The sequence below is a fragment of the Scomber scombrus genome, chromosome 15 (assembly GCF_963691925.1).
Source record: "Scomber scombrus chromosome 15, fScoSco1.1, whole genome shotgun sequence".
Lineage (NCBI taxonomy): Eukaryota > Metazoa > Chordata > Actinopteri > Scombriformes > Scombridae > Scomber > Scomber scombrus.
The window spans coordinates 17,765,401-17,790,630 of record NC_084984.1 but is presented as its reverse complement, the minus strand read 5'-3'; the positions used below and the strand labels follow the sequence as shown (position 1 = coordinate 17,790,630).

At 38.8% G+C, this 25,230-nt stretch overlaps 2 protein-coding genes across 3 annotated transcripts in view; both read left to right on the top strand.

Annotated features, from left to right (window-relative positions):
• The first annotated feature begins 1,019 nt into the window (after positions 1-1,019).
• On the top strand, positions 1,020-4,520 carry LOC133995247 (glutamine synthetase-like). 2 transcript variants are annotated; one of them, XM_062434582.1, is made up of 6 exons: positions 1,020-1,188; positions 2,400-2,561; positions 2,658-2,804; positions 3,115-3,242; positions 3,395-3,594; positions 4,211-4,520. In XM_062434582.1, the coding sequence occupies exons 1-6, from the start codon at positions 1,020-1,022 to the stop codon at positions 4,518-4,520; spliced, it is 1,116 nt and encodes a 371-aa protein (XP_062290566.1). The 2 variants fall into 2 exon arrangements, with proteins under 2 accessions (XP_062290566.1, XP_062290565.1); XM_062434581.1 differs by having other exon boundaries at positions 2,646-2,804.
• Positions 4,521-8,158: 3,638 nt separating this feature from the next.
• Positions 8,159-25,230, top strand: part of arrdc1b (arrestin domain containing 1b) — a 41,712-nt gene continuing 24,640 nt past the window's right edge. The window contains exon 1 of the mRNA XM_062435091.1: positions 8,159-8,295. Coding sequence (XP_062291075.1) covers positions 8,178-8,295 — 118 coding nt within the window. The 5' untranslated portion in view covers positions 8,159-8,177. The remainder of the gene's footprint in view (positions 8,296-25,230) is intronic.

The following is a 25,230-nucleotide window of genomic DNA, read 5'->3' as shown; positions in this document are numbered from 1 at the left end:
GAAAAAAATCTCAGTTCCCCTTAAATCAAAGGCTGAAGACTCTTCTGTTTGCTGCTGCCCTTTATTAAATCAAATTTGAGGCTTTTGATTAATATCTTACACTGCACTGTAATTTTTAATCTCCTGTTTTATATGTCCTATTCTATTTGAGCTTATATTTATCTTCAAATGAACACTTTTTAATTGTGTTTAAATGTATGTTTTTATATTGTCTTTAGTTGCTTTACCTTCTGTCTTGATGTCTCTTAGGTTTTATGTGAAGCACTTTAAATTGCCTTGTTGTTGAAATGTGCTATACAATAAACTTGCATTGCCTTACTAAGATCAGAAGGGGCAGTTTTTGTAGTAGAGTTTTATCCATTATTTTCCATTTTCCACATTTTTTGTTAAAAGTAAGTTATTCGTGACATCTAGTTGAACAAACTTTTACATGTTGCTGAAGATAAGAGTGTTTAAGAAGTTGAGTGAAGGAAAGATGATGTAAAATTAGTTTTATTCTAAGATTTTGTAGAAATAATAATATAACAATAATAAATCATTCATAATTTATGAGGTGCTAATGCAAAAGTCCCTGTGTATATTGTGTAAATAATGAGTTGTAATATATTTTACCTACTTACTGCTTACATTTTACTGACAGCTAACAGCTGTTACTGGCATCCCCTTATTGGTTTTCTCTTCCTGGTCTTTGTTTCACATATACATATACATATACATATACATATACATATACATATACATATACATATACATATACAAATACATATACATTTACATTCATATTTACATATACATATATATTGTGACTGCAATCTCCATATGCAAGTTTGTTCAAGTCTGGAATTGTGCACTTCCCTGAGGTAAAGGTAAACACAAGGAGTAAACAATACAATATTTTCCTTTAATTTGTCAGAGATAAGTGCTTTAAGTAAGCAGCTCTACTAGGACATAGACACTAGATATAACAAGTCACAAAATCTAATAAAACATCACCTCTGCCTCTCTGATTAAAGGTGAACATGGAATCAGTGTCACTAAGCTCCCGCCTCAACAAGGCTGTACGCCAGCAGTACATGAGCCTGCCACAGGACGGGAAGTGCCAGGTTACCTACATCTGGATTGACGGCACTGGAGAGGGACTTCGCAACAAGACCCGAACCCTGAATGAAGAACCAAAGAGCATAGAAGGTAAATGTCCTCTTTTTTTAATCATTTAATACTTTTAAAGTGAGTAGCATTTGACATTTTTACTCATCTTTGTGGAGTCTACCTTTACCTTTGTATCTATTCATGTCACGATAAGGTCAAATATGCATTTAATACATTTTTAAGGGGGAAAACAATTGATTTTTCAGTCCGTTTCTTATATGAGTAGTTGATGGCTTTTATAACTTATTGTAAAAGTTGTTTAGACTGGGTGACCTCCAGCCTTCCAAAGTAGAGAACCTGACTCATCAGATTAGGATATCAAGGGATGTATATAGATTACAGAATGAGTTAGGCATGTGAAAACCTATTTTAAGGATGTTTGTGCACTAACGAAGGAGTAAGTCATAATCAAATATCTTGAGGACAACGCTATCCTTGATAACAACTCTATTGTTAGAGGATCTCCATAATAACACATCTACATAATAAACAGCTGAGGTTTAAAAGAGCATCTTGGTACAACCTCAGCAATATGCTGACTCAGCTGAAGACCTACTGTATTGAGATCTCAGCTGGCACTGGAGCTTAGAGTTGCACTTTATGTTAACAGCTGATGGAAGGACTAAGTGTAATAATGTTAGATGGTGCCGCTTGTAAATTATCAACTGACTCTGCAGTTCTCCTCAGCTCTATGGGGTGTTTTTAGTCTCCTTTAACTCCTTTAACCAACTTCAACTTTAATTGTTTTGATATCCAGCTCTTAGTAGACTGTTCTCAATTAAAAAGGTCTGATAAATCAAATGTACCGTGACTGTCCTGCACTAAATCGCAGACATACAAGGTTAGGGACTAGCTGGTGAAAAAAGTGGAGCATTTAACAGCTAAAAAAAGCAATAGAGACCGATTTGCATTCATTAGGTGGCCAAAAATGTGGTTTTAAATGAAGGTTAATGTTGGTTTGTGTCTGTTGGGTGTGTAAAAAGGTAATCTTTGCCATCACATTGTGCTAGCACATTCACGTTAACAACTGTCAATGTCCTCAGCTTGTTCTACTGCCCCCAAGTGGCCACATTATTTCAGTAAAATGCTCAAAATGGAAATACCCACATTTTTCTTGATGGCCTCAGACATAAAATAATCTGTGAGATTATCATGTTTCAAGGTTCACAGTGTGACATAAATCCAGTTCTGACCTATATTTAGGAGATTTGTTTATGCTGACGATCTTTTGGCTAAAATGATATTACCAGATATTCCTGAGTGGAACTTTGATGGCTCGAGCACATACCAGTCTGAAGGTTCCAACAGCGACATGTACCTCATCCCTGTGTGCATGTTCAGGGATCCATTCACTCTCGACCCCAACAAACTGGTCCTGTGCGAAGTCCTCAAATACAACCGCTTGCCTACAGGTACATTTTTTACATTTCTATTTTGGTTCTGTTATAGTACTGTGACATCTGGTATATGACAAACAAGCTGTACATGTTTTTGTCTTTGCTTTCTAGAAACTAACCATCGAGCAAGCTGCAAGAAAGTGATGGAGAAGGTCAAAGAGTACGCTATATGGTTTGGCATGGAGCAGGAGTACACGCTCTTAGGAACAGATAAATACCCTTTTGGTTGGCCTACAAATGGATATCCAGCACCCCAAGGTGAGTCTGCAGCCAAGTTTCACTCCTCTTTGTTCAATTCATGCATATGGTCAGGTCTTCAGGTCTTCAACAGGCCAGGTGAATAAAAAAATTATATAAAACGATAAATTAATTTATGCTATCTGTTAAGCAAATATAAAGATATTAGCTGCCATTTAAAACCCTCCATAAAGAGTGTCATATTGTTAAGTGGTACCACAATTAAAATTATCTCAGAAGTGTCAATTAATAGCAAATACAATGCATTTTTTCCACAGACTTTGTATGAAGTTTGTCTTAATGAGCTTCCCATGTTGTCCCCTATTTTAAGGCCCTTACTACTGTGGAGTGGGGGCTGACAATGCTTATGGACGGGACATTGTGGAGTGTCACTACAAGGCCTGTCTCTATGCAGGGGTCAACATCTATGGCACCAATGCTGAGGTTATGCCATCTCAGGCAAGTGTCAGCATTAAATTAATGCACAGTGGAAAGAAAATGCTTCCACATAAGAATGATTTTGTATTAACCTTCATGATTGTTTAACCCTTTTTTCCATGCATTTCCTTATTTCCTTCCTTTCATTGCCTCTTCCCTTCTTCTGACTTCAGTGGGAGTTCCAGGTGGGTCCCTGTGAGGGCATAGACATGGGAGACCACTTGTGGGTTGCACGCTTCCTGCTGCACCGTGTGTGTGAAGATTTTGGAGTTGTTGCAACAATGGACCCCAAACCAATGAAGGGCAACTGGAATGGTGCTGGTTGCCACACAAATGTCAGCACCATGGATATGAGGGAAGAAGGGGGACTGCAGTGAGTAAACATTACCCTAAAAACTTCAAATCATGCAGACATTTAATTAATGAATAAATTCATATTTAGTGACAGTGCTTTTATTTTTGCACAAAGTTGCATGGTTTTAAAGGACTGTCTTTAAATTATTAAAGCACTGTTTGTAGAGTCAATGTCAATGATGTGTCACTCATAGATGCCGAAACACAGCTCTAATTGTACATGATTGCAAATCTCTCTATAGGCTGATTGATTCTGAATTGTGAGTAATTTTGTATTTATATGATACAAAATTGATATGATCCAATAACATAACTGTAATATGATTAAGTGTTAATACAATACGATTCCATACAATACAATGAAAATACTCAGTGCCATGAAGAAAACTCCCAAGTATAATGTACATTTACTTTGCTTCTGTGAAACAATAACACACGCTACAACTTTCCCAACAAACTAACTGGTTGACTGTTTACTGTTTTGGTTGACTCTCACAGTTCTCATAGCGCTGTTTATGGCTCTGTGCACCAAACAGTGGACCATCAAAGTTAACAAGGTCAACACAGTGGAGCATTTATCAAACAGATACAGCTTTCTCCACTCAGCTGTTTCTTCTTTGTTTTTCTGATGGCAGATACATTGAGCAGGCCATTGAGAAGCTGGGCAAAAGACACTGCGAGCACATCAAAGTGTACGACCCACGTGGAGGTCAGGACAACATCAGACGTCTCACAGGTCATCACGAAACCTCTAGCATCAACGACTTCTCTGCCGGAGTGGCCAACCGAGGCTCCAGCATCCGCATCCCTCGCCAGGTGGGCCAGGAGAAGAAAGGCTACTTCGAGGACCGCCGTCCTGCAGCTAACTGTGACCCGTACGCTGTGACAAAGGCCATAGCAGTCACATGCCTGCTTAATAAAGAGGAGGAAGAGGAGATCGAGTAGAAGAAATGCACATTTATCTGAGTCTGTCTGAGTTGGATGCTTTGAAAAACATGTCGATCAATAAATTAAGACATGAAGTTTGTTTTTGTTGCTATATTTAATTATCTCATTGACATAGTTTTACATAGATAATATGTACATGTACACATGTGCACAGAAAGGTTGCTTCTCCAGTACTTTTATTGTCTTTAGAAATAAGTAATAATGTTAAATGTACAGCAGCTTTGTCAGAAATGCTTTTTTTTCTTCTTCTTCTGAGCCCACATGCACATTATACCATTTTAAAATATTAGTCATTGTTTCTTAAATGTCAAATGACAATGTCAAAATAAAGATACATGGCTTGTCTCTTTTTAAGAAGTTAAAAGTAGAGCAGAGCAATAAATCAATATAATATCAATAGTATCATGGTCAGTATACTGTAGTGTCATTTGTCCTGTTGATTGATAGCTGAATTTCAAGTATGATCATCTTGGAGACACCAAAAGACAGATATAAGGAGAGGTAAGGAAAGATCAACAACATAGGAAGGTATAAATATTCATATACTGTGGGTACAGTATATAGGTTAAAAGATTTTATCCAGGTTACCCAAGCCTTAAACAGAAGGAAATAAAAACATACTGCTATGAAAACATTATGAAGAGGGGGAAAAGGAAAAAAAGGCCTTAAACACATCAAAACATCCAATCGCACTAGTTAAATAACCTAATGTTAAAGTTACGGTTATCTAACCCACTAACAGTAGTTACAGATGTAAATACTTATGGCAACTGTCCACCAGGTGGAGCTTCTGATATAATTCTCATCTTTCTGTGTCTCAGTGTGACTCCACAGATGAAACTATTGTATTTCAGTTGTCACATCCACCACACAGAGGGTCACAGTGTCATAAAAGACCAGGGTCTCCATTTCCCCATTGCATCTTAAGCCTAAAATGATCCTAGTCCCATTGTAAGTCTATGGGCTCAGATCACCTTAATCTTAAAATGCTTTTAGGAAATGAGGCCTAGAGCCATCTATGCAGCACTTTATGAAGAAAGGAGTGGGATGTGGTTTGAGAAAATGAAGCATCAAACCACAACAAGAGCAACATATATAATAAATGATGTCAGAAAAGGCATGAATGAGGTTGCCTAGTCATCATACTCTCAGTATGGCATGGATGCGCTTCCACCTGATGCTCAGCATATCTGACATATGGTGTTAACATCTCATCCTGTTACTTCCCGACACACAATCCTCTCATTTTCTGCCTTGCAGTGTCAAAATGACTCATTATTCAAGCTGTTGGAGGGAAGCGTTTTTTGTTTTTTTTGCAATGCGTAAACACAAAAAACGAGTGATTCTTAAGGCCAGATCAGATGCCACCAGATTTCCATGGATACAAGGAGTAGCTTGGCAACCGTGGTGTTTGTCTGTTGTCATGGAAACATCAGAGCTTATACCAGAAATATTAGCAGCCTTGTGAGATGATGACAGAGAGAAAAGAGAGGCAGTGTGAAAATGACTCTGTCTCTGTGTGTTTGATGTCATTCTTCTGTCCTCAAATGAACGCCACATGTTAAAGGTTCATGATGAAAACTGTGAAATGCAAATGATCTTTTCTGTGAATGTCTTGTGAATCACAACCGTTATAAGTTTCACATCTATCACCTTCAGCTGCTGGTGCTGCACATTGAGACAGGAAGTAGAGTCAGACACAGGAAGTAAGACAGAGATGGGAAGTGTATGAACTGTGGGAAGCAATGTGTTTTTAATAGTACTGTATCTTTTAACCAAAATAAAAAATTAAGTGCCAGCATGTAGACTAAAATAACTCGATTTTTGAGTGCAGTTATGATGCACATGGTCACCCAACAATGTAATTGGACAAATCACTCACAGCAGAAACATACTGCAGATGGTTGTGCAATACTTTGCTGGCAGTTGGGAAAGAAAAAAACACATTTTTATTGAATATTTGGTGCACAATTTTTTTTAACTACATGTTAAGTTTTGATGTCTTTTGGTACAAGCCTGGTATCGTTTACTATTAATACAATACACTATGGTCATATATTGTTCTCTAAATACCAAAAAGTGCTCTTAACATTGACCAACTGGATTGCGACATTGCCAGTCTACATGCCAAATACATTATTTTTTAGAAGGTGTTCCTGTTTTGAAAATTGCAGTATTGTAATAATGCCATCTGATTCAGCAGAGTTAAGTTCCCCAAATTATGACCTGTGAACCGAGTGAGTGAGAATGAACTGTATTAGACTTGAACTGCATGCACTCAGAAATTAAGTGCAGAAAAGTACTTTTTGGAGTGCAATGTCAGTAAGGCTGCATTACCAAAGGGCAAAATGGGCTGCTGCCCCAAAAGTTCCAGTCTTGCTGAACTGTATGTTACCCAAGATCCCGAGGCACTGTCTTGAGAAGGGTCACTGTGAAGGACTAGTCAACAACCGTTTTGTTTCAGTTTTGTACTTACATGTTGCACTTTCCTACATTTTTTTACACTGGTTTATCACCTGCATCTCTAATGATACATTGTCAAGTAATGTAGGCCTACTGAATGGGCGGTATGTCTCAGGAAGTCTGTGGTAACATCCTTCCTATAATTTTTGGAAAGTTTTGTACTGTCAAAATGAAACTGTACCTGCAGTTAAATGTTATATTACAGCACATTAACTCATAAAGACTGCGGTGTACTTTGTCCAACTTTCAAATGGACATGTCAGAGGATAAACTTTTCAATTTGAGTGAAAAAATATTTACAAAGTTAAAAACTATTAATACAAGTATTTTCTAAAAGGTAAACACACCTCTTCAAACAGTATCACCAACTGTGGCATGTCCTTCCAGCCGTACTCACCATATGTGGAGCTCCGTATTCCCTGTTCACCTCTTCCTCTTCTTTTTAATAAACAAGGACGTATTAACAGTTGCATAACAAGAAGAAAACATGGAAAATGTTAAGTGAAGGATATTCACCTGAATGAAACTGGAAAGAAATTAATCCAGAATACTGAAATCTCTCTTGTTTCTATTATGTTTTTTTTTTTTTAGTTCTGCAATTAAAATGTTGAAAGCAGGTTTTAGAGGAAGCTCAAGCAGCTGAGTAATAACTATAACCTTTATTAATACAGCACTTTTCAAAAACAAGTGCCTCACAGACATAAAAGCAGAAAATACACAGTGCAGTGAACAAGACAATGAAAATAAATCTTAAGAATAGAAGCAAACCATTCAAATAATCCTTGAACTGAATTCTATAAACCAGTGGTTCTCAAAGCGGGCTGCCTGGACTCCTAGAGGGCCCTCAGCAAAAAGGGGTATAACTTATTTTCACAATAATTCCATTCATAAGTAAGACAATAACAGTATGTAAGAGTGCTTTTTTGCTTCTAGGATTTCATACTTTCTGCAATAACACATGTCACATCACGGACTAAGAGGTCCTTGATGTGAAAAAGTTTGAGAACCGTGGGTATAGAAGGCGATATTTGCATTCAGGCCATAAACAAACTGATAGATGAATCAGTTATCATCCCTCCCATCACTCTCTATCATGGGCCGTCAGTGTGACGTCACTAGTCTCAGCAGGTGAGAGCGCAGCGTCGGCTCTTCGCTGCTTTCATAGACGCAGAGCTGCGGAGGAGCGGAGCCATGGGAAAGCTTCAAGAATTTGATATCACTTTTGCCAACAACAAGGTGGTGTACAGTCCTGGAGAGTCTATACGCGGAACTGTGAAAATACGAACCGGCAACTCGCTGCAATACAAAGGTAAGATTTCCTCCCAACAATTTTCACGCAGGGTGCACAGACACGAACATGTTTCTGCCACAGTGTCTCTCAGCTCCTGGCTCAGCGAATTGCGCACAGAGGCTCCATTTAAATAAACTTTCCCCCCGTGCTGGTGAGCATGGAAGAGATGATGTAGATCTCTCTAACAGCTGCGTGGTGAATCCATAGCTGATTGAACGGCTCTTGCTGCCTTAAAAATATGGTGCGGACATGAGGGATGTGTGTGCCACTGCTGCGCCATGGAGAGGACGGAGCGTTTCCTCCCCGCACATGACAGCCGTGGTGGATTCTGTTTTTGTGCCATAAAAGCTGGTTGCTACTTCTGCTCGGTGATCAGACCGTTTGAAACCCACATCCTGGACCACATCCTGCTTGTTTCAACATGTTGCTTCCATGTATTGTTTTTGACTAAACCCTAAAAATTGTTTGGGGATTGTTGTCTGAACGAGAACCTTCCAAAAAATCAAGACAACAGGTGTTAAACAATGTATTCCTAATTTAAAAAAACGTTTCTCTAATGATATCTAGTCATCATTTACGGTATGGAAGGATATTATTGAAGCTTTTACTGGCAAACATCTCAAACTAGTGGAGACAGCTAATTATGGGAATAAAGTAGGTTAGTAAGGTGGGGAGCAGCTTTTTTGGAGTTGCCATGGAAGTACACAAAGAATCCATTGTATGAACGCGATCCTTGTGGGGATTCTTCTCTCATAATAGAGAGCCGCTATCAACTTTAACTAGCCTAAAGCACTTGTTCTGTGGGAGTCTGGCTCAAAGGTATGATAATTGACAGGGACAGTAAATGTGATGGGCTGTGATGTTCGGTGGTGGTCTGAAAATGAAAGCCTTAAGAATTTGCGTTTTGTCATTGCCATAAAATAAGAGGTGCCAATTTCCTCATTCATTTTCAATGTGAGGTGAATTTGCATTTGATAAAACTTCTATACCAAGATGGTTTCGTAAAAAGACATTTCATGGCTTGATATCTTGACTAAAAACCCATTTCACCGCTTGAATTCCATCATATTTTCACAGTAGTGTATGTGTGACATAGTGAGATTAGTTTACCATAATGCACAGGCTGACCTGAAGCAGATGGCGTTACAGCAGAGATCAGAGCCCCCGCTGAGCTCTGTTACACTGTAAGGTGGCATGGCTGCAGTACCTCTGTGCATGACAACAGGGCTTTATTCCCAAATTAGACCCTCTTGCGGTGGCTGCTGTGGCAGAAATGACAGTTTTTTACTGTAAGATGGTGACCAGAACATGTGGAGAGATTCAGATGTGGATTGAGGCTTTGGATCAGCTGCAGGGACTTGAACAGTATCTGTGGCAGTTACTGGTCCATCCACCCAGTTTCATTTTCACTGTAATCCGTCTGAAGTCAGATGTCAAGCCTGCAGCACGCTGCCAGATGACAATGTGCTTTCAGTTCTCAGTGCTGTGACAAATGACACAATTATTAATAATGCTGATACAAAGTAATCATTTTTCAAAGGAAAGTATAGCTTAAATCTTTAATTAGATTAAGACAAATCAGCATAAAAAATGCAAACAACCCAAAAGGCACTTCAAGAGGAATAAAACCAGGCAATGACAATCGATAATAAAGTGCTGATAGTTCATGCTGCAATCATCTTGGCCAAAATGATTTTGTTACATCGATGTTTAGCTGATTAAAGAGATAAAATAACAATCTTTAAACAGTATGAATGACAGAAAACTTGGTGTCACAGCAATTCAAGCCACATTTATGTGACTGTATCTGGGTGTTCTGAAGGTTCTGCCATAGTTGACATGCACATAAAAGTCAGAAAAGTTCATATTAATGCAACTCTTCATAGTCCTAGCATTGTGTGAAAGTTCTAAAAAGTGTTTTGTCCAGCAGGCTGGACAGTGGGAGGTGGAAAGTTAAACGCATTTTCAGCAGATTCTTTTAGTTCTCCAGTGGCATCTTTGTTAAAACTGAAATGTATCTGAAATGTATATTTGCATCTAACTTCACTTTGATTGTAGAAAAAGTGCAGTTTTCTCTTTAGTGTCTCCACCTCCTGCCATGATATGATGTTTATTCTGGTCTGCTGCTGAGTGCAGACCACACAGGATAGGATAGGCATAGGAGGGTCTTCTTTTTACTTGTTTTTCTTTAACAGCATATACGGAATTGAAGCTCACTAAAGCTCACTTGTAAAGTGTGACTGGGAAGTGATACACAAGATAACACTGTCAGAATACTCTTCAGACTTTTGAGCCAAGCTACTCCAGCTGAGGAGCTCCATCTCAGGCTTTCAGTCTGTTGTACTATAAATGCAGAGGCTGCATTATGTGTCCAGTGACATCACCCCTCTAAACCACGGCCGCTAATGATTCCATCAATCAGACGGCTTGAATCATGCTGAAGCAGGAAAAATGAGTGCATGTCTACTTTGTTTCAAGTGTGAGAATTTCCTGTTTTGGTGTCTTGAGGAGAGAACAAAGAGGAGTAGCTGGTTTGTCGAGGTAAATCTTGACACTTATTGATCGGGACAGTCAGAATAGCTTCCTCATTTAATCAGTTTTCTGCATTTATTTGATTAAGGAGGTCTCATTAAAACAGATGATGAGTCACAAGGGAATCTGAGAAACCATTCCCACTGAGGGCTATGACGGTATGGATTTTTTCTTGCAGTGGTAAAAAAGCATCACATCCACACAGTTTGGTGGTTTGCTGCCAGAGCTAGCCAAGGCAACGCAGGTTCTCCAACATATCACGTAGCATATCACACAGTATATACATCACAAGCACATTAGACTACTGTATGTGACAGTTGTTGACATTTTTAAAAAAATACATAGATGACGGTATTGACCTCAACCCTCCGTCTGCATCACCTGACTGCAGTAAAGCGGTAATGGTCACAGCCCTATTCCCACAAACAGTACATAGAATCACAATAATGATGGAAATTAATAGTGAGCATGGTCTCAGTGACTTTTTCCTTTTTTTAAAAAACATTTTTCACCAAAAGGATGAATATGTCATCATTCCAGCAAACACACATTTTAACTGAAAGCAATTGAGCATTTGCCTCGAACACATGTTGGTCAACAGAAAGTTAATCGTTAACAATTCCTCTGGTCCCGTCACCTTTCCCATTTCTCTTCCATTCAGTGACCATGAGTCTCTGATAGTCGGTTTTAACAGCTGCTATTTCCCACCAGAAATCTGAGTGGTGCCTGTGAAAGGCAGAATCCATCCTCAGATACTACCAAACAGCAACACCGATATTGTTTTTCAGTGTATGATGTCAAAGTGGACTGTAAATGATGTTTTATGTCATTTTGTGTGTGTGTGTGTGTGTGTGTGTGAGAGTGTGTGTGTGTGTGTGAGTGTGTGTGTGTGTGTGTGAGTGTGTGTGTGTGTGAGAGTGTGTGTGTGTGTGTGTGAGTGTGTGTGTGTGTGTGTGTGTGTGTGTGTGTGTGTGTGTGAGAGTGTGTGTGTGTGTGTGTGTGTGTGTGTGTGTGTGTGTGCGTGTGCGTGTGCGTGTGCGTGTGCGTGTGCGTGTGCGTGTGCGTGTGCGTGTGCGTGTGCGTGTGTGAGTGTGAGTGTGAGTGTGAGTGTGAGTGTGAGTGTGAGTGTGAGTGTGAGTGTGAGTGTGAGTGTGAGTGGTACGATAGACCACAGAGGCTATCCATTACATAGATTATGGCACAATATGAGCCGTTTAGGATTGTATTTACACTGCAGTGTGAGTTAGGTGTGTACTGTTACAAGTAGCATGATGGAATAAATACAGAAGATTATTAACAAACAGATACAGGCTTTCTGACCCACTGGATATTGTAGAAGTCTGAATTCTCAGCCTTACTGTATTATTGATGATGGAGACCATTACACAGCATTTCTATTGATTTGCTTCCTTACAAAGACAAATGTTTGAGCCTAGTCATGAATACATGAATGAAAGTACACGAATAAGCACCTTAAGAAAAGACACTTTACTTAGACATGCACTTTACTTAGACATTACTTAGACCTAATGTTTTTTCCACTTAGTATTAATATTACAATTTTCTTCCATGAATCTTAGGGACATAGTTTTTGACAAAAATATGTATCTCAACCCATATTGAGATACTAACAAGGTATTTTTTCAACTTTCAGTCAGCATGAAGACCCTACTTCATACTGTACCACCTCAAGGATCCTCACAGTCTGTAGCTGTTGATGATGAAGTTATCACTGATACAAACAGACTTGATAGACATGACTTAACTGTCATATCATTAGGGCAGGTGACACAATATGTAGGCCAGTTGTGTGAAGAAACCGAGCAGCATTTGTTTAGCAAAGCTTTCTTTTTATAGTGGTTGTCACAGCCATGTTTTTGGCTCACTTAGGTAATGTGTTTTACCCTCTGTGGTGTTTCAGGTGGTTTGTTTTTGCTTGCAAAGTAATGCAGGTGCTTTTGACTGTCTTGGTTGATTGTCGCTGGGTCAGGTCTTGTTTGGTGCTTGTAACAGATCTCTGTGCTACTGCAAAAAAAGCAGAATCATTACATAAAAATGAGATTGCACAGAAGCTAAAATCAAGATGAACAAATCAGGAAGATTTATTTCAATTTATTATGCAGCTCTAAGTGCATTATTTACATCTGATGCTAACATTCCAAGGGCAATACAGGAAGTGGATTCTCCTTTATGTCGCAAGGCAAAAAGTATGATAAGGGTGGGGGATTGGCATGTAGTGTGTCTTACTTTTGTCTTAGGGATTGGAGTTTGCATCCCTTCACAGACAAACAATTACTTTTGGGAGATCCATACCCAAAATCCTTTTGCTAATGTAAATGTTTAATCTTAATCTTTCTTTATTCATAGTTTATTTGTCATAAATACAACCTTTCTCAAGCCATAACCATACTGTAGATCCTTGATTGTCGGTGTTACCATTATTGAGAGAGCACTATATTTCTGATGTCTTTATTTGTATGATTTTTTAGCATTTTTTTGACTAGTCCAAAAAAAGTTGAAACACATAAATTACATTTACTGTTCGTGATTCGAGGCATTGACAGAGAACACAGTGAGAAGCTGTGGGGATCCCTCTGTGTTCCTGATGATTGTGAGTTATAGATCTGAGGCGGTGTGCAGAGCCGGCCTGTCTGTTTGGTTTAGTCTCCTTTTGCGTCTTGGTCAGCCTCCTGGCTCAAAGCACCACCTATAGTCATCTGATACTGGAGATGTTGCCGTATGACTCTGTGATCTCATGAAGGACGTACCTTTTGTATTGACAGTTCCTGCAGCCTCCACAATTCTCAAACATGAAATGTACAACCTTGGCTATTGTAAGGTGAGAAATACAGAGGTCTTGGACAAGCAACCTCAACAGGAAATGAGTCACCTTAAGTAAAAGTCTACTTAAGCCTAACATTCTGCTTGTATGTAGTCTTATTTATCTTTAACTTCACTTTATATCTAAGTTGACACCTCTGTAAATATGTAAACGAGATGTTTAAGTGTGAACTACTTTGTATCACAGTGGGTATCAGCTTAGATTTCAACAAAGCTGAAACATGAACATTTACTGTAAAATAATTGTCATCTGTGGTAATGTGAACCACTGGCTTTATGTAAACAAAGCTATCGTCCCTTCAGGTTAACACGAAACTGGCCACAAGCATGCATATGTACACACACGCACACACACACACACACTGTGCTGTTATCATGCTGTGTGTATAACACTTGTGGTTTGTGACTCACACGGTGAGAGCCACCTGTTTTTTTCAAGCTAATGACAAATAATTTGGACTTTTGCTGATTTTGTGAGAAGTCAGTGAATTACTAACCCATCCTGTTAGTCTGTGTTGTTGTCTAAATGTCACTAAAGTTAACAGTTTTGTGTACTCTCACATTTCTGTTGGTTATACAGTCATGTTTGCTCTTTAGCCATGTTTATATGACAAAGAAGAAGGTGTAGACCTATCCAGTCGCCTCTCTGTTAGCACATTTATGATTTATATTTATAGTATTAGTTATACTTTTTGCAAATGATATTGGACAAATAACCTTGATGTTTAGTTTTTTAAAGCAATAAACAGCTTTGTTCATGTTTCATCTCCTGTTTGTATGTGTTCTCAAATAGAAAATAAGTAGAAATCTTAAGAGAAATACAGAGAAATCTTCAGTATTCTTAGTTTCGACCATGGTTACAGTCCTGTGTCATGTATGTTGTACATGCTCATTTGAAATATTCACCAGGCACTAGATTAAATAGAAGCTGAAAGACGACGAGATGAAAATGTGATTGGAAAAAAGTCAGGATTATTTAATACCGCAGTTTATTCATCGCTGTTTTGACTTCAGCTGATGTCAGTTTGGCAAACACTGTCTGCTAATCCAAACAAAACTGGGGTGAAATTGCTCCAGAATAAATCAGTGAATCCAGTCTACAGTATAAGTGTTTCTTTATTGTAACTTGTGAAGACATATCCCTGCAAGCTAAGGTCTTTGTGTGACTGTCTAGTCTCGGGGGGGCTGAGTAAATCATGATCAGTGCCCCGAGAGTAACTGATAAGAGATTGGTCTGAGCACTGAGCATGAAACCAGAGGACTCCGACATCCTGATGACAGACTTTCCCATCAGTCTCTAAGTAAATTATAGTGAATAGACTGAAAACTACTAAATAAATCTAATTTTTTCTTTACCGCTATCACTGCTACTACTATTACCACTATAACAACCACTACTGTTTCTACTGCAACTGTTACTACAGCTGTGACTAGTGCAACCTCAACTACTACAGTTGCATTTATTGCAACTTTTATGGCTACAACTGCAACTAATGCTACTGTGATAACTGCAAATATGACTGCAACTGCGACTATTGCAACTTATACAACTACAACTGTGAGACCTGCAACCTCTACTGCTGCAAAATCTAGTAGAACTGCAATTATTGCAACTTCCAGTACTACAACTGTATCTACTGCAACCGTGACTACTGCAGCAGCTACTACAAGCGTGAATATTGCATTGACTGCCACTATAACTGCGAGTTCTACTACAATAACTGTGACTTGTTACTACAACTGCAACAATTGCAACTCCTACTACAACAGCTGCCCCAACCCTAACTTCTACTACAATTGCGAGAACTGCAACTACTATGGCTACTGTCACTACTGCTACTGCACCGGATACTGCCTCTCAATCTATAGTTGTGTGATGTGCTGATCATGAACCAATTATATCAATGACTGTTTCCACACGTCATCGTATTTTAATGGTCTCGGCAGCTTCTTAAATTCATGTCGTAGAGAACATGACAAGTTATTTCATGTAGCTGAGGGGAATAGTAAGCAACTCTGTGCTTCTGTTTCCACGAGAATCAAAATGATTGCCTCTTGCTGGTTATGGCTCGCACTGCATCCGAGGACATTTGCATTAAATTGAGCCTTTCTCAACTTTCTCCTTCCAATTCTTAGAGGTGTCTTATCATCTTTTCTGTTTGTAATGTCCTTTTTTGACACACGCTTGTTATAAAAGACTACACTGTGTGATCCTGAAAAGAGGAAGAATGAGCTTTTTCATCCCTCTGACTCGTGGCGTCTTTTGTCCTGAAATGAGGGACGTGACACATGATTACTCAGTGTGAATAACAGTGACTCAGAGCGTCTTTATTCTCTCTTCTGCCCCTTCAGTGTGTGCGGGTGGCATTGATCCACATTTACATCATCATCTCGCTGTTCTGAGCCCATAGAACCGGCGTCGTCAGCTGGAAGTCTTGGCACCAGCTGCTCCCTCTCCTCCTGGACTTACTCACGTTAATAATAACTCTCCTTTGACCTCCATAACCAACGCCCTGTCTAGCCCCATGGCCGGTTATTTAGGTCTATCATAAGAGGATTCTGTCTCATTCCCCATGATAAGCACACACACACACACACACACACACACACACACACACACACACACACACACACACACACACACACACACACACACACACACACACACACACACACCCTCCGAACACCCCCCCTTTTCCTCTCTCCTGTCCTATTTCCTGTGCTGTTAAATGAGAAAAAGAGCAAAAAGCAGTTTGCAGAGAGGATGTCACTTTTCTGTGGAAGTGGAACAAAACGTCAATTATTTCCTGCTTACAAAGAAACTAAAGATAGAAAGCATAGAGTCAGCTGGGAGATGAGAAGTTGGTTTATGGTTGGTCTGGTTTGTTATTTTTGAAATGTTACATGAAGGCGCATATGTTACATGGATAATCTCAATCCAATCTTAATGCATTGATCAGTATGTTTATGTTAACTATGATTACATGTAATGTGAAGGATGCAAAGAAGCCAGAGAATGACCTCCTACTCTGAAGCTTTATGCAGCTTTTCAGCCTCTTTTACCTCCTAGTTTTGATTTTCGGACACATTTGCTGCACGGTTCAGCTCTCTGCTCTTATTAACCTCATTTTAAGCAGCAGCAGACAGCTATTTTCAGCTATCTGAAGCTCTGATACACCCACTGAGCACTAGCTGCTCAGCATCAGAGGGCAAGTTTTGACTAGCTGGTAAAGAAAGTGGAACATCTAGGAGCAGCTTTTCATCGAACATGCCAGGTTGATTCCTCTGAGAGAAAAACCTAAAAGTCGACTTGAAACTGAAGTAGATTCAGTAAGAAGAACATGAATATCTTAAAGACAGTGGACAAACAGGGCATGTGATGTTTGCTAAGAGGGCTGAAGTTATGCTTCATGTGGTGTGAGAAACCACATTGAATAACAGGCGGCAGAACACAGATTATATCTTTTATATCCTGTATTTAGAGGTGAACCTGTGTGTGTGTTCAGTCAGGCTTTTGAGAGGCCATAAGAGGTTTCAATAATCATTCCATCGTTCCACATTTGCTGCTAATCCTTCCATCAACTTCTCCCTTCTCACCCACATTTTTCAACAAAGGTCATCTTTCTCCATTTGATGTAGTTGAAAATTGTGTCATCCCCTATGCTTTTGTTAGCGTAGGATGGGATATACAGTATACACGCACACTTAGAGTTTCGCAATATACTGGTATTGTTGTTGACGATATCCGCGATACTGAATAACTTAAATGTTGATATCATGTTAATAATGTGCACACGCACACACACACAAATTGTGGATCTTTTGTTTATCAGTTAAATCTGGTTGTATTTTCACTATCCATGTAAATGGGTTTTTTTTTACGCTTCTGTACAATTATGGTACAGATTCTCTCTTCATCTCCCTACACTTGTATTTTGAGTGTAATTCATTTGCCAGAAAAGAGATAAAACACATGATAGCATTATTTTTTTCAAATTTTCTATAGATATTGCGATAATATCATTATCGTGAATTATTTAGGCTGCGATAATCGTATAGTGAATATCTGATATTATGACAGCCCTCATGTATGTATATCTATATAGATATAGATATACATAGATATGTATACACACACACACACACACACACACACACACACACACACACACACACACACACACACACACACACACACACACAAAGCTGTATTTAAGGATGAAATAACTCTGGTTCTAGCTTCTCAAATGTGAAGACATGATACTTTTCTGTGTTTTATATTGTTCTTCATCAAATATGCTTCTTTTGTTGTGTTTTAACAAAACCAAAAAGTTAAGTCTTAATGTACTTACACTTACACTGACTTTCAATGTTTCTTGGTGATGTATACAGTAACGGATCAATTAATCAACAGGGGAAAACATCATCAGTTGCACACTTCCTATTGACAGTTTGATTTAGAGATTTAATATTTGAAGAAACATTTAGATGTTGTTTTCTTTCATTTCTGCTTCCTTTTTTCACAAATCCTTATTTCAATATGAAACTGGAGAATGTGGTCAGGGCGTTGATGCGTCGCCAAACAATAGTTAACAGTTTGTTAGCATGTAAGCTTGTTCCAGGGTTCCTGGTTATGGGAATTTAAGTTTGTGGCAGACTACAATCAGAAATAATGTCAAGTCTGAATATAAGTTTGTCCCTTCCTTCTTTGTTAGTTTTTAGCACTGGCTTATTGACCACAGACTGCCTAGATCACAATCTAGTCTGCTGTCCTGACATGGTTGTTTTGTTAGCCCCAGCCCATTGACCACTGTTGTTGTTGAACCTAGTTTGCTTACAAACCAAACTAAAGTCCTGCATCATTTCTATGTCCACCATAACACTGTTTGTTAGGTAACCCAGATCTAGATCCAGATCCACAACATCTGAAGCGCTCAGGAGCTACATCTTTACAAAGTCTCACTCATGATAATGCATCATGTGTTCAGAAAGGTCACCAATAGCACAAATAGCTCAAGTGTTTGGATGCTACTGATGAGTCGCATAGCAATGCTTCATACTACATGATAGCAGGTCAAACACACCTATGCCATAAAATGTAACACTGACAGTTCCATTCAGAGGGAGAGGGCAAAGGTGTGAAGGTCACTGTTGGGAAGCAGATGACACTAAATGACTAATCAACACACAATCAAAGCCAGTGTCTGTAATTTGGAGCTGAGTAAACATCTCCCCATTGTAAGTATGGAAAACACAAAACAGAACAGTTTTAATAGTAAATGATGGATTTGGCAATGATCAATGAAGAGAGTTGCTGACTGAACTTTGGTCTATGACGACTATGATTATATGAGTCACATCTGTTGGTCCACATCTTAATCTTAAAATAAAATTGTTTGCTTAAAGATGAACCTTTTTTAAGATGTAAAAAAAGATTCAAGACATCTTCTGAAACCAGCTGCTTTGTCTGAAGCCAGTGAAATGATATCAGGTCAACTGAGGGCATCGCTAATTGCTGGAAGGGAGAAGTCAATGCTAATGTAGGTCTCTGCTGACATCGATACCATCAAATGTGATCCTTAACAGGCAGTGAAGCAGTGTTTACACATCTTGATTCCTGAGCAAGCCTCATACAAATGGCAAGATAATGAAATATCCGGAGAATGAAATGATTAATTCCCTTTTTGCTTCTTGTCATGTGATGAAAAGCAGGTGAATATTTAGCTGCTAAACACGTGAGTGTCTTTTAATGCCTGATAAGGCATACAGAGTGAAGTGTGCGTCTCCTCATGTCATGATGTGTTTCTGGATTTGAGTCTAAAGCAGTTCAATGTTGAAATTTGTGCCGTGATGGGTAACGTGGAAGCGAGTGTGCGGAGTACAGATTACACGTCTGCTTGGTTGTTTTATGATGTAACTTCTGCAGAGATAAGCCTCTTACACATGCATGCAAACATACGCAGGGATTTGTGTGTACTGTACATGCAGATGTGTATGCACCTCCACTCAAACACATGCAAACACAAACATCATAAACTGATGAGTGATATTAAAGCGTGCAAAGCTCTCCAGCGACCGCAGTAGAGGTGAATGTTGTAATGCTCGAGCTGTCGAGATGTGAAACTCAGTTTTATATTAAAGCAAAGATTTCTGTAGTGTATGAGAACTAGTTTAACATGGCCAACATGGATTGCTGTTGAATTATATGGATGAATTCTGTGCTCTACAAACCAACCTGACAGCATTGCTTAGAACAGCAGAACAGATTAATGGTTCGACCAACATTAAAAGTCTTAGTAAGGTGTTTTTCCACCAAAAGCCTCCACAACAGTGTCAGAGCTCCTTACCATAGATCCTGTAAGTATCTGAACTCCACTTGAGGGATGAACACCATTCTTCTTCAGATAATCCCGCATTAGTGGTTTTGATGATGGTGATGGAGAGCGCTGTCTAACATATTGCTTCAAAATCTCCCATGGGAGTTCGGTAGGTTTGAGAACTGAGATGATGTATTGAATTAATTTGATTAATTTCCACATTTTAAATTATGCACAGAAAGGTTATTTTTAGTCAAAAAGTAACTAGGTGCTACATTAGTCTTTTTAAGACATGACAGTCCTGTAAGCTGATGTGATGCACACCTGCTGCAGTTTACAGGACTGTCATGACTCATTTTGGCTATCTGTCTCATAGTGAATTCAACAATCGCATCTACTAGAAGGAAAGACTGAAAATGGCTCTACATGCTGGTCTGTGCTCTCAGGTTGCTTTTGTCGACTAAAGCAAAATATCTGTCTATAAGAGTTGAAGTGCTGAAAGTGGACTGAACAGCTTCCAGATTCTGCTGTGTTCAGTTAGTACCTGATCTACCTGAAACAGACACTTAATATGTGCCAAAGCAGAAATATAAACCAGAAAAATACACTTCCATGTACTTCGATCTGTGTTGTTGCAAAAGATCTCAACCTCAATTCAATTATGTGATCGCATAAAGGATACGTCTGTGCATTTCCCTTTCAAACATCACAGTAATGACTTCATAGTATCACAGTATATTACAAGGACTAACATGAAGATTCTGGGTTAATGTCATGTCAAAACATAAAGACAAATTCATTAAGGGAATGTTTAGAAGCAGTTTGTAGTTCCTGTGATTTTCTAGTTCCTGATAAGAGTTTGGTTGAAAATCAGTGTGTTAATTTTGTCTCTTTTTCACTGACACTTTTCTGTCTGTTGCCAAACCTACAGTGAGCTAACTCAGGACGTGTATGAACGAACAGCCCTGGCTCTGTTCTGCTGTGGGGGATTCCCTTACAGTCCAGAGCAATAGATCATAAGATCAGGTGGCAGTGTTTGTCGACTCGTACTGACAGGCATTAGAAAGGAGTCAAGGGGAGATGTTGGAAAAGTGAGAGGGACTAATTGTTTGGAGCACTTAAAGATTTAATGAAGGTAGTAAGTGTAGTGTCGGATTACTTTGCTGTCCTGCTGTACAGAATGAAGGCTGTGACCTTTTGAGCTGTGTGAAGGAAACTAGAATTACTTTTGACAAAAGGTTTTAGAAATATTCAGAGAACAAAGGATCAGCTGTTTCTATCTGTGCAGTTTGTTATCTGTCCTTCACTGCTATCTGTAAAGCTACAAGTACAACAAATGATTCAAATTAAACACCACCAGAAAGAAATCCTGTCTGTCTATGACCTCACTTGTAGAATGAGAGTTGCAGAGACTTTTCAAAACAAAACAGTATTTCCTCTTTGTGCAGTATCAGTACATGAAATAAACATGTTGTCTCTTTGAATAATGCAAGCACATGATATTTTCTTCATCTAGACGTTAAAGGGAACCTATAATGCTACTCCTTATTTTCAGTCATATATAATGTTACAGTGTCGGATGTTCATATTATACAGAGTATACAATTATAAGGAAATGTATGTAGAAGTAATCCCTGTGAGCAAAAATCACCAGCTTCAGACTGCTCTGGACACTTGCTGTCCAATGTTTTTTTCAATGTTCAGCTGGAGCTGATGTCAGCTTGTGACAGATTTCCTTCTATTGTTATCTGTTCAACACACAGCATGCAAGTTCACTGTTCTGCTCCACTAACATCATGACATTTTTCCACTGTCTTGGGGGTTTTCATACCAAACTATGACTCAAGTCAAGCTGAAATGCCTTGAGCGATTTTCCATTACACAGCAGGGCAAAGTAAAAAATTATACTCACTCCATTGAACAAAGAAATCCAAATATCTGTATCTTGATGTGTCGACTGGTTTTAGCACCATTAACGAAGCTCCACTAATATGGTGAGGACCAGATTTAGTTTCCTTTAAATTCTTCACAATGAAAGTCTCCTGTTATTTAGTCATTTAAAAGTTTTTAATACGAAGCGCTAAAGCAGCAAATGCTAGGTTTGCATCGGTGCTATCATGCAACGCTACTCCAATGGACTCAAACATTAGAGCTCCCCTTTACATTTCAATTACTCATACTGTGTGTTAATGAGCTTCTAATGTTTTAAATCTTGATAACTCAATTTCCTCAATTAAAAAATGCAGCAAAGCATTCACACACCAAACTAACCACAGAGGCCAACTGACAATTAAACCATTTAAGTGTCAAATCATCTTACTCAGGGTTTCCTCCAGAAAAGCTGTTAGGCTCAGTGACAAGACTATCCTTTGACAGGAGCTGGCAGCCCGGCGTGGGACTAGCGGCCAAGCATCTTTTTTGATGAGGGCCTGGCAACATACTGATGTCACCATTAAAGTACTGCCCTACAGTTTATGCAATAACAGAATCATGTAACTGAGAATTTAAAAAAGGTATAACACACATTCCACAGGGCCCTACATTAAGTCAGTGCTAAAAGCTGACTGAAGATTTGAAAATACGATGCTCCCTTCATTCTCACTGGCTCACTCACTCGCATTGCTAGTTAACCGTTAGCAGTTAGTCCGCACACTGCAGCTAAAACACGAATAGTGCCTCAAGTGGTCAAAACTGCTCTTCAACACAACTGCTAACAAAACGTTGTCCTTAACTTGTAAGCTCAGTAAGTAGCTTTCCAACCATTATGTCTATGTTTCCAACTGAGCCACCCCACTGTAACTTAACTGTATTTTAAAAAACATCTGAAAAAAATACATTAAACAAGTTCCCTGATGCTTAGGTCCAGCGGGGGAATAACTTAAGCCCAGAAGGCTGCCAGACTTGCAATACACTGGCGGAAACCCTGAACTCACTTGACCAAATTTTGAGCTGCTGCTGCTGCTTCTCAAATTGTGGTTTGTTTCCACAGAAGCTTCATTTTAAAACCATCCGGTCTTATCATACAGATGCTGGTGAGGGAGTTTCCATGCTTCATTATGCTGGAATGTGTATACATGACGTCCGAGGAGCCTTTCGGTGCATGTGAGGAATGTTGATCCATTCAAACAGACTTTCTCACTCTCCTTCACACTCTTGACCTACTTCAAGATGACCTTCTAGCTGTTGCAAAGACACTGTTCCTCTTTGGTCTTTTGTCTGAGAGGTTTGGGGTTTCCTCAGCCTACTTTGTTCTTGTGAAGTCCAGAGCTTAAACAAACTCTCTGAGTCTCCTTTGTGCTTAAGGCAGTCAGCTGAAACTGGAACGTAATCAGTGTAAATAAGGAACTGTCATTATCAGCCCCCCTTCCCTGAATGCTTCCCCACCAGCTCCCCCAGCTGACTTTTCCCATTTACTGATGCAACACGCTGTAAACTCTGACTTCATGCTTTTATCCCACAGACACACTTCTGCCTTTTTTCCCCTGGAATATTTAAACATTTGTAGCTTAGTATTTTTTCTCAGTCAATATATTGGTATTGACATGTGGGCCAGTGTGCAAACAACATTTTTCATATAGAAACTTCATAATATAAAGCGGCTCTTTGTTTGGAAAAGCTGATGACAGAGCAAATAACATTGTTGCGTAACTTCCACATACTTTCTCAGGAAAGTACGCCCTGAAGGGAAAACATCCTCTGCTGGGAGAGGGTGGAAGAAAAAAAAGTGTGAGGGGCTTCAATTGCTTTGACATACAAAAAGTTATTCTTCTAGACAGAGGAAGGATGACTTATAGAAAATCAGTGATTTAGCTAAAAGGTGTATTATTAATTTAATCTGCCATTTATTAAGTAATTGATTGGTCATTTTGTCTATAAAATGTTAAAAAATTAGTAAAAAAAGATAATTCTTTATTTTTTTAAATCATATTTTTAGTTGATGCCTTTGTGCGATTCTTACTAACATGTATGATGTATAAAAGCTTCAAATCCTCACATTTGGGAAGCTGCAACAAGCAAATATTTAGTATTTTTCCTCAAGAAATAGCTCAAACAAATCAATCATTCCAGCTCTGTATTTAACATGTGTTATGTTTCTTTGCTCGAATGAAAACAAAGATTTAATAGGAACAAAATATGCTAATCGTTCCTATTGTTTCAAGTTATTGAGAAAAGTGTTGCCACTGGAATTACCAAAAGTCACAGTGTATGGAGTAAATGAGAAGATTTTTCTTCTTACATTTGACTTCTTCTTTTGACTTATCATTCCCAGTTCTGCAGAAGTTCAGCTGAAGTAAAAACAGGATATACTTTACAAATGCATAGTGACATAAATAGTTAATCTGATAACCACTTACTCCACACTATCACACCTTCAACTCTCACCCACATCCTCCATGACCCACCGATACCCTGTTCTAACCCACATCAGACAACCATTGATAAAATACAACAGAGCAGCCAGGTCTAGTATTGATTACGTCCTCTGAGGCGTGTAGCCAGTAAGGCGTGTAGCCATCCACATTACTTACTGGCCCATGCAGCCAGTACACAAAATGCATTTTGTAACAGTGAATATGAAAAATCAAAGGAAATTCAACTTTGTTTTCAACAGAACTGTTGAAACAAGTTGTAGGAAGTCTCTGGACTGATATGAGTTCCTCTGGTTCCGACTGGCAGACCTTTTTTCAGGCGATGTAACATTAACACTAAAACAATGGCTAAACAAAGTGTTTTTTTAATGTGTTACTCCCAGTCAGCCTGATGCAGGTTTACCTGTAGCTAAAAGTAACTAAGTACATTTACTTAACTACTGCACTACTACTTTCGACAGCTTTAGTTACTTTTCAGATGAAGATTTGACACAATGGATAATATAACAAGCTTTTAAAATACACTTTGTTAAAGATGAAACCAGTGGTCTCCAACCTTTTTGGCTTTTGAAGTCTTTATAAAAAGCATTGTGTAGTTTGGGTTACATTTCAGATGTCTATGAGTTATTAACAGCTCAGCTATGTGACCTTTTGGATGAAGAACTCAGAACATTAATTAACATTTGATCCTGATTGATTTGTCGGCGTGTCTGGAGATTTAAATAATCAATGAAATTACAGTGCTGTGTCTCATATGTAAATGTGCAGTATCTCTCTCAATGGGGAGACGCACTTGTTTCTGCTGTGGTAGGATCGCTGCAAGTATTTAATGAACTCAAACGACTTCTGTAGGCTATAATAAATGTATGAGGGATATCACATGCGATTTCTGT

Bases quoted from the DNA above. Each gene is read 5' to 3' on its own strand.
- LOC133995247 (XM_062434581.1), top strand. From the start codon at position 1,020: ATGGAATCAGTGTCACTAAGCTCCCGCCTCAACAAGGCTGTACGCCAG. The intron at 1,189-2,399 runs GTAAATGTCCTC...TGATATTACCAG, and splicing joins AGAACCAAAGAGCATAGAAG to ATATTCCTGAGTGGAACTTT. The intron at 2,562-2,645 runs GTACATTTTTTA...CATGTTTTTGTC, and splicing joins ATACAACCGCTTGCCTACAG to TTTGCTTTCTAGAAACTAAC.